Below are 14,686 nucleotides of genomic sequence, written 5' to 3' on the forward strand. Positions count from 1 at the left end.
GCACAGCGAGACCAGAAAACAGACAAGTCTACCTTCAAAATAAAAGCCCTTATTTGTTTTACTATAATTTAACTCAGTTCAATTTTATTTATAAAGCCCACAAATCACATATTATCTCAGGGTTTTACAGTATATGACATCCCTCAGTTCTCCAACTCTCACCATGGATAAGGAAAAACTCCCCTCAAAAGACCCTTATGGGAAAGAATTACTAACTTTGACAAGCGACGAAAAAATACTTTCTTTTCTGCAGTCTTAAATGAAAAGTCTGTATTCTCCATGAAAACTAGTGTGTTTTGAATACAGGTATAGTGTGTTTGTATATTAATATCCATATTTGTTTTGGTTTGTGTTAAATAATTGTGGGAAACAACCATGGGCGGATTAGGGGACAATGGGCCCACCTCTACATAGGAGCAAGACACAGACCTTGTGGTGCTTTTGCCGCTTTTTCATTTAATATTTTGAGTCTTTTTATGATACCTTTGTGTCTGTATGTCATTTTGTGTCTTCTTGTGGGGTTTTTGTGTCTCATTATGTGTCTCATTGAGGGCATTTTGTGGGTTTTTTGGGGGGTAATTTTGTCTTGCTTTGTCTTTGTGGCTGATAGGCATAACTCTGTGTCTTGTCATTTTGTGCCTTCTTGTGGGTCTTCTGCACCTCACTGAATTAATTTAGTGTCTCTTATGGGTATTTTTTTCTTTTTTTGTTGATTTTGTGTTTCTTTGTGATTGCTTTGTTTCTCTTAATTCTGTGTCACTTTGGCTTAATTTTGTCTTTTAGTTGTGTTATGTCCCTCTTGGACATTTGTGTATTTTTGTGATAATTTTGTTTTCATAAGGACTTTTTGTGTCATTTTTGGTCATTCCATGTCTCTTTTGGTTGGTGTGTGTCTTTGTGGTTAATTGTGTCTCTTTTTAGTCATTTTTGTTGTATAGTTATAGTTGTGATTTCCATCCACTGTGTTTTCTTTAAGGATGAGTTTGTTATTTCGTTAGAATAACTTCTGCACTTATGGGGCTTTTATTTAGAAACATGTGACTGGAATGACTCTTCTCTAGGCTGCTTGACTATTGACTGTGAGACCGAAATGCCATTCAATAGTCAGTAAATTCATTGGAGAAGAGTGGGAGGATCCCTGTTTGGACTCAGGCCGGACCGCGGAGTGGATCAGGGACGGTTTATAAACAGAAGAAACAGAGATAAGGGCGCACGGGCTGACAGACTGCAGTTTGCACTGCATGTAGCTCGCTTTAAATCCACACTGAAACTCTCTAAACTTTTAAAATTTAAACTTCCCCACCGCTGTAATGACGACCACCGGGAGCTCTCCGCCCTACGAGGGGATGTACTCCAAACTTATAGACGACGAGGGCGCATATGACAAGCTGAACAGCAGGCCAGATGTGGGACTCAACGGTAAGAACTTTACATTATGCAGCTGGTTTGGACATATTTTGCCCGGACTGTATAATTTTAATAATCTCTTGTGAACACAGTTACCGTGGGAAATAGTAAATAGCCTATTTAGGTTGCAATCAGTAGTATTTTATAAATCACGCATTATTTGCTTATTTTGATGGCTGCCTGAAAATAATGACTCTTTTCATTCGGGAAAAGTCTGAAAACTATTTGCCCTGTTAATGGATCAATTGTTTGGTCTGTTTATATCAGAAAATAGTGTAATTGTACTCAAGTATTTGAGCATTTTTTTGTTAAGTAACATAAAACACAGATATTGATGTAGTAAAAATAGATCAGCTCTTTATTAAGATAAACTGTAGATTTGCAAAATATGTATTTTTTTTTTCATTTCATTGTGCTATTCATTTTTGTTTGTTTGTTTGTTTTCTGTTTTTTGGGGGTTTTTTTTGCAGAACAGTTGATAATATATTATTTTAGAAACTTAGTTTATTTTATGTATCTTTTTTTGCTAAACCTAGACTAACTAACTAACCAACTATTTTCCCTTGAAAATGACAGTTAATATGTTTTTTTTTTAATCAATTAATTAAACACTAGATCAAAATATATGACAGTCCCGCCCCCCCCCCCCACCCCAAAAACCAACAAAAAAACAAAACAAAAACAAAACCACGAAAAGCACAAAAAACCCACAAAATTAAATAACTACAAATGAAAGACTCCTACTGACAGACTACCAACATCATTACCAGTGGTAATAGTTTCTTGAATCTGTGTGGGAATAAATCTTTTCTGCGTCACATCCAAACAAGTCAAAGCACTTTCCCTCAAGGCTGTTTGCTTGATTTGATAAACGCAGTGCACGCAAGTTTCCCACATCCCAGAAACTGCTCCAACATGTTCGTTTTTCACATGTCTGAACAGAGCAGACTAGATTCCTTTGTGTCATTCATCTGTAAGTATTGAGGCATTGTATAAAACTATAACACAGAAAATAAATGAATCATTATAAAAAATTATGTCAACAGCTAATTTCATGTACCACAGCAGTTTCAGTTCCTGTAATGTTACAATACAGGAGTACAGTCATGTGTAGTAAAAAGTACAGGGATCACTGGAGAACATTTGTGTTTCTAAAATTTCACATCCATGATTAAGCAGTGGGAAAAGAAAAGTGTTAAAAGCAGATTAAAGATAAGTTAGGGGGGATAAATGTATATCATCTGCATAAAAATGGACATTGAAGTACTGATTAGTACATAATGTTATTTATATATAAATAGCTGATCCTTGATGTTGCAATGTTGCAATCTCAACAATTCATGCAAAATCATTCAGTCCCTGTGAATTCTATGCAGCCTTGCATCTCGGCAAGTTTGAATCATATTTGCCCAATAATGGTAGTTAAGTGTAAGTTTCACCAGTCATAGCAGTCCCCAGCATAACGTCACCAAACTTCTTGTTTCTGGTCAAAAATGTGCAACACTAACATTTCACATTAACTGATAAAAATGACTGCTAAAGACCATGCAAGGCAATGCCTTGATGTCCTGCACATAAGTTGGGGTAAACTGTTTTTCACCATGTTCAGAGTTATGGTGAAACACAAACAAAAGTCATCATTTGACAAACACTTCTCCACATCAAAAGTGAGTATTTGAGTTTATTTTCAGAGGTACAAGTTGCCTTCAATCTTTGATTAAATTATGCTAATAAAATTGCAAATATTTTTGGCAATTTTCACTTGCATCTGCAATTTTATTCCAAAAACATCACAAAACACAGCAACATGCATATTTATTCTTTAGAAAAGCTGGAGTGAAATCAATTTAGGCCTATAACAATCCCAAAAGAACATCAGCAAAAATCCTGGAGGGACTGTGTAACGCAAATAATAATGGACCAAGAATAGACCCCTGTGTAACCCCATTACTGATGCAAAGAGGACTTAACACCATCAGCTGCAGGTGCAAAACCCTGTGGATTTAAACAAGTTATTTTGTGTTTTATTACTTTTAACTTTATATTTGTATGAATAACAATGTGTTACTGTTTTGTTCAAAAAGCTTAATTTTAATATTCTCATTTAATGAGCTCAACATTGTAGTATTTAGCTTGAGGTTTTTAGGCACAAGCTTACTGACAAATGGCCTTTCACATAGAAAATATTTAAAATAAATCTGTTGTCAATTTAAAAAGAGCTGTACAGTGTTTAGTCAAAGTATTGACCAAGATAAGTTGGGGTGTTCTTAGTACAACGAAAATGTGCAGTATCAGTATGCAGTATACAGAAAACTTGGTTTATGATCTTAATCTTAACCATCTTGTCTTCTTTCTCTCTCCAGCTCACCCAGTATCACCAGTTAGACTGATCATCAGGCCGAGCGGCCCCGGGCCCTACCGCCTCGCCACCATCTGCCTGGCAACGCTGTGTGCCGTCCTTCTCATCTCCGTCATAGCCGTCGCTGCACACTGTGAGTACAGAAACTGATAAACACGACAGAAGACAATTTTCATTCAGTCATTTCTGTGTTAGGTTGTAAAAGTTTGTGTGTTTTTTTCTATTTGAATGCTAATAATCAAATAATCTGTTATTATTATCATTTGGAGATATTGAGTGAAGTCTTAAAAGTATGTGTATTCTGTTCTTTCTGCTGACCCCAAACATTTCAGGCAACAAAACAGGAACAAATGAAATAAATATGTGAGTAAGTGACAGTGTTTTGTTTTTTTTTAAAAATGCCAAATTAACAGTTTCAAGTAAAAAAAAGAAAAGAGGATCTAGTGGCTTGAGCCTTGCAACACCAACTTTTTTAGACAAACAATTTGAGAGGAATTTGTTTGCCTTATTTTTTGGTTCACATAGTGTGTACCAAAAAAGGCAAAATAGGCAAAGTGAAAATAAGATTGAAGAGATAATTTTAAATCAGACAAATGAACACATTTAAGATAGAAGTTCATTAAAAAAATATATACATACACATATAATTTTGTACATTTAGATAATTATCATGATTTTAGAATCTGCAATCAAAATGCAACTCTTTTAAGAGAAAAGTGCAGTGCAGATGATGTGATGATGTCTACTGTGTGGTAGGTGTTAGAACAAATGTGCATTCAACTGTACCTCATACAAGATCTGTGTCATTTATTATTTTGTTTGGTGTTTTGTTACATCCTTTCCAAAAAAAAACCAACCTAAAACAATATATAATAAACAGTATACTGGTAGGGGAACCACTGGTATACTGCTGCAACCCTAGTTGCAATATTGACACTATTTGACAACCTGAGACTAAACAATCAAGCACCTTTCAACATGGCTCAGTTTTAGATCTTTCTCAATACTTTGTCAACATTTTTTTCTACATTCAAGACAAGCTGACCTTAGCAGGTGAAAGTTTCTTAATATTGTCATCCTCCCCAGGCAGCCTCTGCAAGTGTTTACACCGGGTTTCCCACAAATTCAGTTATTTGTGGTTGGGTGCCACAAATAGATTTACTAGCACTAACTGAATATACATACCATGCAATTATTCATTGCACAGCAGAGCATACTGTTGTCACAGATGGAGCAGCAGAACACCAGGTGCAGTGAAAGTGAAACTTAACCATTTATGGTGCTGGGTGTACTGGGTCACTCTGCACTCAGCCTTTCCTGTCATCCACTGATGCTCAATTATCCACGTCACGACTCAACTGCCTCTGAGCAGTCAGAGCAGACTGGGCTTTTTTTTGTAGGGGGCCTAAAGAGACAAAAGAGTGATAAAATGGAGCGTCTCAAACAGCGGGTTAATACAAGTGTTCCAGCAGAGAAAACTGTGAGGAAAATAAGGTGTTTTTGAACATTAAGCATGTAAATATGTTGTAATAGAAATCCACATGTTGCATCTTACTCTTGGTGTCAGCCTGAACTTTTATACTTGTCTTTTTCCCAAGATGTTCATCCTTAATATTTTTTAACTGATCATGTTACTGTATTAAATTACGTAGTCCTCTTCCATATGTTTTACAGATAAGAACAAACCTCAGGGCGGTGGCGAAGTGACGTCAGAGGTGCATAAACAGACGCAAGGTGCAAATATTTCGGTTCTGACTGCCTCTATCAACAAACTGCAGCAGGAGAAAAACCAGCTGCAGAAAGAGAAGGACGACCTGCTCGCCAAACTGGCTAAGGTCAAGATGGCCACTAAAGGTAGTCGGCTCCATATTGATCACCAAGTGTCAACTTTTATCATCTTCTACTTCATCAGAGTGAAGTGTGTGTTTGAGCAAGAATGACAGTGTTCTTTCTGCATGTTATCAGCTCCTGAGGTGATCAAGTCAACGACCAAATCGACGACGGCGGCCCCCATCATCTGCCCTGCAGACTGGCATCTCTTCAACAACAGCTGTTACTTCATCTCCAGAAACTCAAGGGACTGGCCGGAGAGCCAGTCGTTCTGCCAGAGCCAAGGAGGTTACCTGGCTATCATCCTCACAGCCGAGGAGCAGGTACAGAACGATTAGCTGCTTGGTCGCAACATGACAATCTCAATACTGACATGTGTCCCGTTTGTGTCTGTTAGAGTTCATTTTGAGTGAATGTCTTCGAGAAGAAAGAGTGGCAAAGAGTCCTGTCTTACGCCTGGCACACAACTTAGAGCAACTGGCATTGCTAGTTTAAGACCAATGCAGGTTTAATTGCCGCGGCCATGTTGTGTAAAAAGCAAATGTATTTGAGCCCATCTATGACTCATTGGTGTGTAGGTCTTAAAATGAGGTGTGGTCAGGTGAATTGTTGGCACATTGCTATTTTACAGGGCAGTAGAAAGTGGTTGCACCGCTTACCAACAAAAACCTGGTCTAAAATCACAATAGCACAGTATATTCCTGCTATTAAAAGGGGACATTTTTTAGATAGTAAGATGCACCTACACAGGCGGATTCTACAAAAGAGAACACAGTGCTTGTTACACTAACAGGGAGGCTCATAATTTTGTTTATTGGTGAAATAATACACTGTTAAAAAGGAAAATATGAATGAATTTTTTAAAATGTGAACATAGCAGAGGTCAGAGCAGAGCTGCTGTCCAACTCAACATTAAGAGAGATGCTGTGCAAATTTACACATAAAGAGCAGCGTCATTTCATTGGATACGTCAAAAGCTAAAAGTTTAGTTCTGTTTCTTTTGTTAAGTTTCCAACTACAGTTTTTAATTTTGCTGCTTAAAAGTCCCACATTTGTTGCAGCGACTTTACTTCTTTAACTGTAATTACCTACAGAAAAGTTACGTGTGTTAGCCGATTAATTGCTTGACCGAAAAGTTGGGCTTTTGCAGAATCGTCCAGTATCAACATCCTGTCTTGTGATAGGGTTGCGATGAAAATCAGGCACTGAGCTGTCTCTCTATTGTACGAAAAACAATCAGTGATAAATTATTTCCTTGAATATACTTTAACTTGTGTTTTGTTGTGTGTGTGTTTCCGCTCAGACGTTTCTGTGGAATCTTCTTCCCAGAGGCCACTGGAACGCCTACTGGTTTGGGATCACTGACGAGCACACAGAGGATCAGTGGAAGTGGGTGGATGGCACCCCGCTGGTTGGCGGGTAGGTTTACTTCTTTCACAACTCTTCTGACTCCTGACAGTTCAGAAGTAAACTGCTACGACAGCTGAAGTTATGACGTCATGCTTTTTTTTCATTTCACAGCTTCTGTTCCTCAACAATCTCTTATTCAGCATTTCTGTCATTCGTCACTTTAAAAAAAGGAAGCGTGTGTACAGATTAACATCCACTAAAGCAGATGCTATTAGAACTCGTAACCCTTTTGAACAAGTTCAACAGTTAATTTGAGTCTTAGGCCATTGTAACTCTTCCCAAATGTAAAGAAAAGCTGCACTTTCAAAGCTGTGGTAGAGAGGGGAAGGAAGGGAAGAAAAGAGGAAAAGGAAGAGGAAAAGGGGAAAAAAAGGAAGGGGGAAGAAAGACAGAGAGGAAGAAAGGGGGAAAAGAGGGGGAAAGTAAGGAAAGAAAAAAGAAAAAAAAAAAAAACTGTTCATGTCTACCTCCTCTCAGTCGCACCTTATCAGTGAACTCTATGTTCCTTTATTACTGTAAAATTGTACATACAGACATTTTTTATTCTTATTGTATTTTTGTCTATAACAGTCACACACGCCACACAACATACATACACACAGCATACACGCAGACATACGCACACGCATACAGACAGACACACACACACATCTTACAATACACACACATGCACAGACAAACATACACACCACATGTACACACACACGCCACACGGACTTTCAAGCTGTGAAATTGTTTTTAAGCACAATTACCTCCTTTACATGCACCTTATTATTATTATTATTATATTATTATTATACTTTATTCACCTATATACTGTATATACACAAATATTTAAATTATCTTTATTTTGATTTCTATTTTTTCTCTCCTTCTTACTTTCATCTTTACCTTATTGCTTGTCATGCTGCTCTGTGTGCCTTGAATTGCCCCCTGGGGACAAATAAAGTTTTTTTGATTTGATTTGATTTGATTTGATTTGAGGGGAGAACTAGTCAGCATGTTTGTAGATTGTTTTCTTGTCACTTTTTTGGTTTGATATACAGAAGAACCTTTTAAAATGTTTTGAAAAAGATATCACACTGATAACGATTATTAACAATCCCAATTCCTCAGCCGCCGAAAAGTACTTAATTAACTTGATTATTATTTTAGCAAAATAAAATAAGCATAAATGATTCGGCTTTAAATACAACCACCCCCTTTTATATTTTTTAAGATATTGTTTAGATCACAGAGCAAACAAGGGTCAATTTTTTCTCCCCTTATCCTCCCAACCCAACCCGGGAGACCATAACAGAAATGAAAGCACTAATGAAAATCACACGAACGGCAAAAATCAATAGAAGTACTATTGAAACAATAAATTGGCGAAATCAGTTAGTGTATTTAGACTTTTCAGTTTTCATCAACTTGTTTAGCAGACCTCATACTTTTCCACAGCTTTTATAATGAAAATATAAATACATACATATATGCATACTCCATTTAATAAATGCAATTAATAAAGATACATTTAGAAAAAAAGAAAAAAAAAATTTAATCATTATAACTTGGTCTTGCCTATATCCATAAAATTCACCAAAGTCCTAATCAACTGTCTAGTTGTTATCTCTGTTTCCAGTCCAGAAATTATGTTCATTAATGGCCGCTAAAACAAATAAACAAAAAAAAATAAATTGAAGCTACCTCGAGCTACTTTAAAATGCAAAACATAAAAAACCCTAAAATAAACTTAAGTTTCTCAATCAGTATTTATTATGACAAACTTAACAAAGTATTCGAAAAGACGACACAGGACATAAAATGCAACTTTGAAGGAAATCGAGTCAGCAGCTTTGATACAAGTAAGAAAGGAAGTTCATTTCTGCCCAAACTGAGTTCACTCCTCGGACTCCAGACTGTCTGTGAAACACACATGCTTCGACAAACACCCACACAAAGATTTACTGACCATTGGACCTCCGTTGAACACTGACCTCTTGCATACCGTCAGACTTTGGCACAGGTTTTGGCCTGCACAGTGACGGTCGCTGGACTGGTTTACACTGAACAGATAAGAGTCAGGTGGCCAGAGGGAAGATGCAGCCAGCGGAGGGAGAGGAAGGGACTTAGACGAGAAGAACGGACACTGTAAAGTGCAAAATTTAACTCGATACTTCCCGTTTTATTGGAAAGTCTTCTCTGGGATGCAGAATATTTTCGGGAGGGAAGGAAGCAAATAAAGATTGCTTAATTTCCTGGAAAAGCATACTTCTACATAACTATTGTTGGTTTGAAACCAATGTGATCCTTATTTTTAGCCACTCTAGGTCATAAGTCAAACAGCCAGGAAACGCACACAGAAAACCTTTCTCATCTCAGATTTGGGGAAGAAACTGTGTGCAAACATTAACGGTATCTTTCTGAAAGGTTTCACATGTTCCAGATGTGAGATAGCAGCTGGAGGGAGGCCAGGATTGCGTCCCCCTGCTCTCACTGCAAACAGCAGCTCTTAGCAGTGTTATATAAGAGCTGTTAACCGGCACTGCAGGCAACCCTGACCTCTGACCTCTGACGAAAAAAAAAAAATCAGAGCCGAAGGGGGGAACTTTGTGGAATGAAAGTCTTTTATTTAAAATGCAACATGATCTTTGAAGTTTGTCCTAATATTTTGTCCACAGTGTCTTTTTTTTCTCTTAAGTTCCCCTTTTGTGCCAACTCAGCAGATTTTCTAATAATCATCTGATTTCTCTTCCTTCTTTGGAAAATGACTAAACTTTTGTCATTCCTCTTTTGCCCCTCACATTCCTTCTCTTCCTCTTTTCCTGCTGAGATGTTCCTTTTTTTCCCCTCATGTTTTTCTGGCTCGGCTCTGCTCACATGTTGCTCAGTGATTTAACCTTTAACCACTTTTTACACCGTCTGCAACTTTTGTGTTTATTTCCGGACAGAAATCAGTCGAATTAGTTTTAATTTTTTCTCATTGGTACTGCCTGGAAGTGAACTCTCCAGCATGAGCCGCATGAATATGAACATAATAACTCCTAAGTGTTAATGTTTATGGATGACTGCATATTGTATTTTTTCTCTTGCTGTCTTTTTACTAACTGTAGTTTTTGGGAGGTTGGCGAGCCCAACAACCACATCAACGAGGACTGTGGCTACATTGTGAAAACTCAAGTGTTGGAGCGAGTGCCGATTCGGAGCTGGTACGACGCCCCCTGCACCATGTACTGGCCCTTCATCTGTGAGAAAGAGATGGGCCCTGGACACAGCACCGCATTACCGCACTGACACGTCAGCTCTACTTATCGTCTGAGGGAAAACCAGCGGAACAAAACAACCAGTCTGTCGTTTGTCAGCTGCCTGAACGGCTGTTTTTTCTCCAAAAACCTGGAACTGAGGATGTTGACATTTCGCAAGTATAATTTAACCTTGCATTTAAATTCCCACATTACCTAAATCTGATATATGATATAAATTCATGTTTTATAGGATGAAAATGAAATATTTTATGTCTTCAAATGAACACATGGCATTTATGATAAAAGCATGAACACTGAACAAACATGTTTAAAGTTTTGTGTTAAAATGGGTTTACAGTCGTATGAAGAAAATGTAAGGTGACTGTACTCTGCAGCAGTTACTATACTTTTATTTTTGTGACTTTTTAACACGTTTTAGCCTTCAGATAGTTTGTAACTTTTTGCCACTGACTGTATGTTTGATATTTATGATTTATCTAGAGACATTTAAAATTAATGTCTCTGGATATATCATAAAAATAATAAAATAAAACAAATGGGGAAAAAAATGACATTTAAATAATATTAGATCACGCAACCCCACACTTTTCTATTATAGCTGTTAAAAAAAAACTAACAAAAAAAAACTTGAATATTGTGTAAGATTATGAAGTCATGCAGTTGTTTGCAAGTAGAATCTGGAAAAGAATTAATGAAATCACTTATTCACCCCAAAACATAGATTAAAGCTGAATTGGTGCAACATGCAGGTTATATACCAAGAAATATCTTATAAATAAGGACATTCTTGGTCTAATTTAATACAAAGTACAACTTATTGTTAGTGTACCAGAAAATAAAGTGCAACCAGTGTTGACAGAATAATGAGATTAATCCAACTTTACAAAGTGAAGCAAGCAGTTTTTTAGGTTAAAAAAATAAATCTCTGTCTTCATTTATAATGATGCAATAATCCTCCGAAAAGACACATTAATGAAAGATACGACAATGAAAACAAACGTTTTGAAGGAAATGCGAAAATCTATCATATATCACCAACTATCAGAACTATCAGGATATAATTTAAATGTTCATTTAAAATCAGCTAATTATAAATCATCTGTGTAGAGAGAATCTGTGCTGAGCTGGACGTCAGAAGCTGAAGCTTTGACTGTGGTGCTTCTACAGCTTTATGTTACCAAAGGTGTTGTTGTATGTATATCTGTGCCTTAAATCACATAAATAACATCACATTTTTATTTTTCATGATTCTGTTTTGTTTTTTTCCTTTTTTTGTTTTACATAGATCAGGGATTCAAGATTACTGTTAATGTTTTCTTTTTTTTTCTGTACATGTGAAGGAGGCTTTTTAGCAGTGAATAGTGTTGATAATTGAAAATAGAATTCTATTTTTACTATAATGCAAATGTCATGATGTTAATTATGTGTTACGTACTGTGTTTACTTCAGTGAGAATGGTCAGTTTGATGCACTTTTAATTGTCAAAGTTTTCATACCTTTTTGAACTGCAGGATAAATCAAATATTTTAAATCACACAGAAATCTTGTAAATAAATAATAAAGGTGATTGATTTCTTCTTTACTTTGTATCGTACTTGTACCAGTTTTCTTTATACCTCATTATGTATTTTATCCACTTAATTTTTTTTTCAACTTGTCTTTTTTATGTTGTGTTGGTTCTACTTTTTAAATAATTTATTTTTTCTTTATCTTAATTATTGTCAGTTTTGTACTATTATTATTTTGTGTATTATTAGTATTATTTTAGTTATTTATTCATTTAGTTGTTTGTTGTTTTTGTCGTTATTGAGGTTCCCCAGCAGGTGGCACCACCAACACAAGCAACATACAGTCAATCTGTATGCGATCTATACTAGAGTCTGCAGAACATATTTTAAGATATCAGAGTGGATGAGCAACTAAGGTTTATTTTCTTAAACTCTTCATAATGAATACATTCTTAGATGAGAAAGATTCAGTTTTGGTCTATGAAGGTAGAAAAGAGACCTTTTATGTATAAAGAAACGCTATTTTATTTTATATTAGATCCCAGTTTCCACAGGTTAAGTTAAAGACTTTTTAATGCACTCAATGGATGTATTTCTCTCAAATTTTGGTCACAAATTTGTCAAAATCTGTGTTTAGGAGCACTTTTCCAACATAACCCATGCACCTGACAGGTGAGGCAGGCCAAGGTGCGAATTAACAGCATCGTTACTCCTCAGGTGTGCGCTGGGATGGTCACAATAAAAGGCCACTCTAAACACAACGTCACAGGTGGAGCACTGCGGGAATGTCAATGCCAAAAACCAGAGCTGCTGCCCTTGAACTTACATCGTACATCCAACAGGCCTCACAACCACACAACCACACAACCACACAACGGACCTTCACATCCAGCAACAAAACAAACATTAGTAAAAGGTGACAAAAAATTACCTGAAAATTAGCTGGCAGGCATTATATATTACCAAAAAACTAGGGAGAATGTCAAGAAAACTGTATTCATAATTCCTTTAATTATAAATTTAAAACTACTTCAAAGAAAAATCTATATTTATCACTTTCATAAGGACTTTTTGTTTGTTTTTTGGTCATTCCTTTTTTCTTTCTTTATTTTTGTTCAGTTTCTTATCCCCCACTTCTCGTGTTTTTAAAAGAAATCAAGTCAATTTCCTAAAATGACATCATCAAGGGAAAAAAAAGAAACAATGAACAAACAAAGAAACAAAAAAATGACAAATTCAAAGGCAAAAGTGCAGAATGGCACCCAGAAATATTACAGTGCATGTTTTGTTATGCTTTGGTGGCTGTGGGACAAAAAAAAAATTTAATTTGAATGGGTTTCAATGGTGCATTTTTTGCACTTAATAGTATAAATTTATCAGTTTTGTTTACACAGTGTATTTTGGATTTATGTTGGAGCTCAGCTGGAAATTCCAACACGTAGTTGTGCTAAAATGTATGCCATATGCATGAACACAGCCAAAATTATATATATAAAAAAAAGATAAAGAATGAAAAGTGTGTAAAAATGTCCCTTAAGGATGATGCTTTATTTCTATTTTTTATGTTGTTTATGCTTTTTTCTTTTCTTTTGGGGGTCCTGAAATTGAAAATATGCTCCTGTTTTGATAAGTTGACGGGACATTTTTACCCGCTGTTAGCAGCCGGCGTGTTTCTCCTTCCCTCTTTCTCTCACTAAGTGTCGGCCTGTAATCCGGGTTAACGAACTGTGACAGAAGAGGCCTAGCTGACTTCCTGATAACTCCCCGTGGTAACGAGCTCAGGAGGCAAGAAGGAGTACAAACCGTGCACACAACCAAACTCCCCTCCACCTTTGGCTTCGTCATTAAGGGACGCTCTTAGCCCACTTTGACAGCAAGACGGGATGACATGAAAGACAGAATGTAGGTCTTTCAGTCCATAGAGGACGAGATGAAACCTCAGAGGGGGATTTATATGTGAGGGCCACATAAGACTCCATATGTAAAATGCATTAAAGAAAATGCAGCTGGTCCAATCAAAAAGGAACAACAGCAATTACAAAAAAAAGAGCTATCATTCTGGAGGCTATATGATGAAAAAACCTGCTCATGTACGTGATTCTACGATTTCGTCATGGGTAACCACTTGATAATCATCCAACCAAGTCTCCTGAAGAAAATCTTGGCATTGCAGGTTTCTGCAATCCATGGAATATTGTACATTTACATCAAAAACTAACACTTTTAGTGGACATAGATGAGCAGCGCAAACATCCCAAGATTGTTAAAATTGCAGCCTTTCTTTGCAGCTGCTGCACTCTTGCTCAATACTCGACCAAATTTCTAAATTTGTTGTTCCTGTAAACACAACAACTGGAAAACTAAGCTTTCTGGTTAAAGAGAGCATACGTAATGGACTCTGCTGGCATTAAGTCTGTTCATTTGACTTACGGATAAACCACACGGCAAACCAGGGCTGCGTAACAGTGATGCCGCCATATGATGTCACCAGGCTAGGGCTAGAAAACCTGCTGCATCAATTACTAAAAAAAGACGCAGTGCGAGGTGAGGCTTAATCTAAAAGTCCCCATTAGTGGAGGCCATCAAACATCACTGATGATCTCAGCGTAATACATGAAGGTACATGGTGGATTAGCAGGACGTTCAGCCAATGAGGACAAGATTTGTGTCTCAGAGCTGCAGTGTAGTAACTGGGCTACATTACCTGAGCCTGAGAGGTTAAAATTTCACACGTGAAGCAGACAAACAGCCACACCATCAAGAGAGCTCATCAGACAATTTCAGTTTTCTCTCTGAAAGTTCAATTCTTGGCTAAGGACCATGCTGGAGGTTTTAATGTCCTGACAAGCACAAACACAAAGCTGCAGAAACCCCTCTGTTCTTTGTATCACTTGACCTTGATGTGATTTGCTCAGCGAATGTCA

General features: G+C 36.8%; 1 protein-coding gene across 1 annotated transcript; it reads left to right on the forward strand.

Annotated features, from left to right (window-relative positions):
* The first annotated feature begins 1,116 nt into the window (after window positions 1–1,116).
* LOC121958227 (uncharacterized) lies at window positions 1,117–11,836 on the forward strand. The gene is made up of 6 exons (XM_088090375.1): window positions 1,117–1,419; window positions 3,771–3,899; window positions 5,441–5,620; window positions 5,732–5,919; window positions 6,900–7,015; window positions 10,102–11,836. The coding sequence occupies exons 1-6, from the start codon at window positions 1,311–1,313 to the stop codon at window positions 10,280–10,282; spliced, it is 903 nt and encodes a 300-aa protein (XP_087946501.1). The 5' UTR covers window positions 1,117–1,310; the 3' UTR covers window positions 10,283–11,836.
* The last annotated feature ends 2,850 nt before the right edge of the window (window positions 11,837–14,686 follow it).

The sequence above is a fragment of the Plectropomus leopardus genome, chromosome 17 (assembly GCF_026936395.1).
Source record: "Plectropomus leopardus strain MGB_pleo_1.0 chromosome 17, ASM2693639v1, whole genome shotgun sequence".
Lineage (NCBI taxonomy): Eukaryota > Metazoa > Chordata > Actinopteri > Perciformes > Serranidae > Plectropomus > Plectropomus leopardus.

What these genes read in the sequence shown, in the direction of transcription:
- LOC121958227 (XM_088090375.1), top strand. Translation starts at nt 1,311, where the DNA reads ATGACGACCACCGGGAGCTCTCCGCCCTACGAGGGGATGTACTCCAAA. An exon ending in GCCAGATGTGGGACTCAACG is followed by an intron (nt 1,420 to 3,770) that starts GTAAGAACTTTA and finishes TTCTCTCTCCAG; the next exon opens with CTCACCCAGTATCACCAGTT. An exon ending in GGCACCCCGCTGGTTGGCGG is followed by an intron (nt 7,016 to 10,101) that starts GTAGGTTTACTT and finishes TACTAACTGTAG; the next exon opens with TTTTTGGGAGGTTGGCGAGC.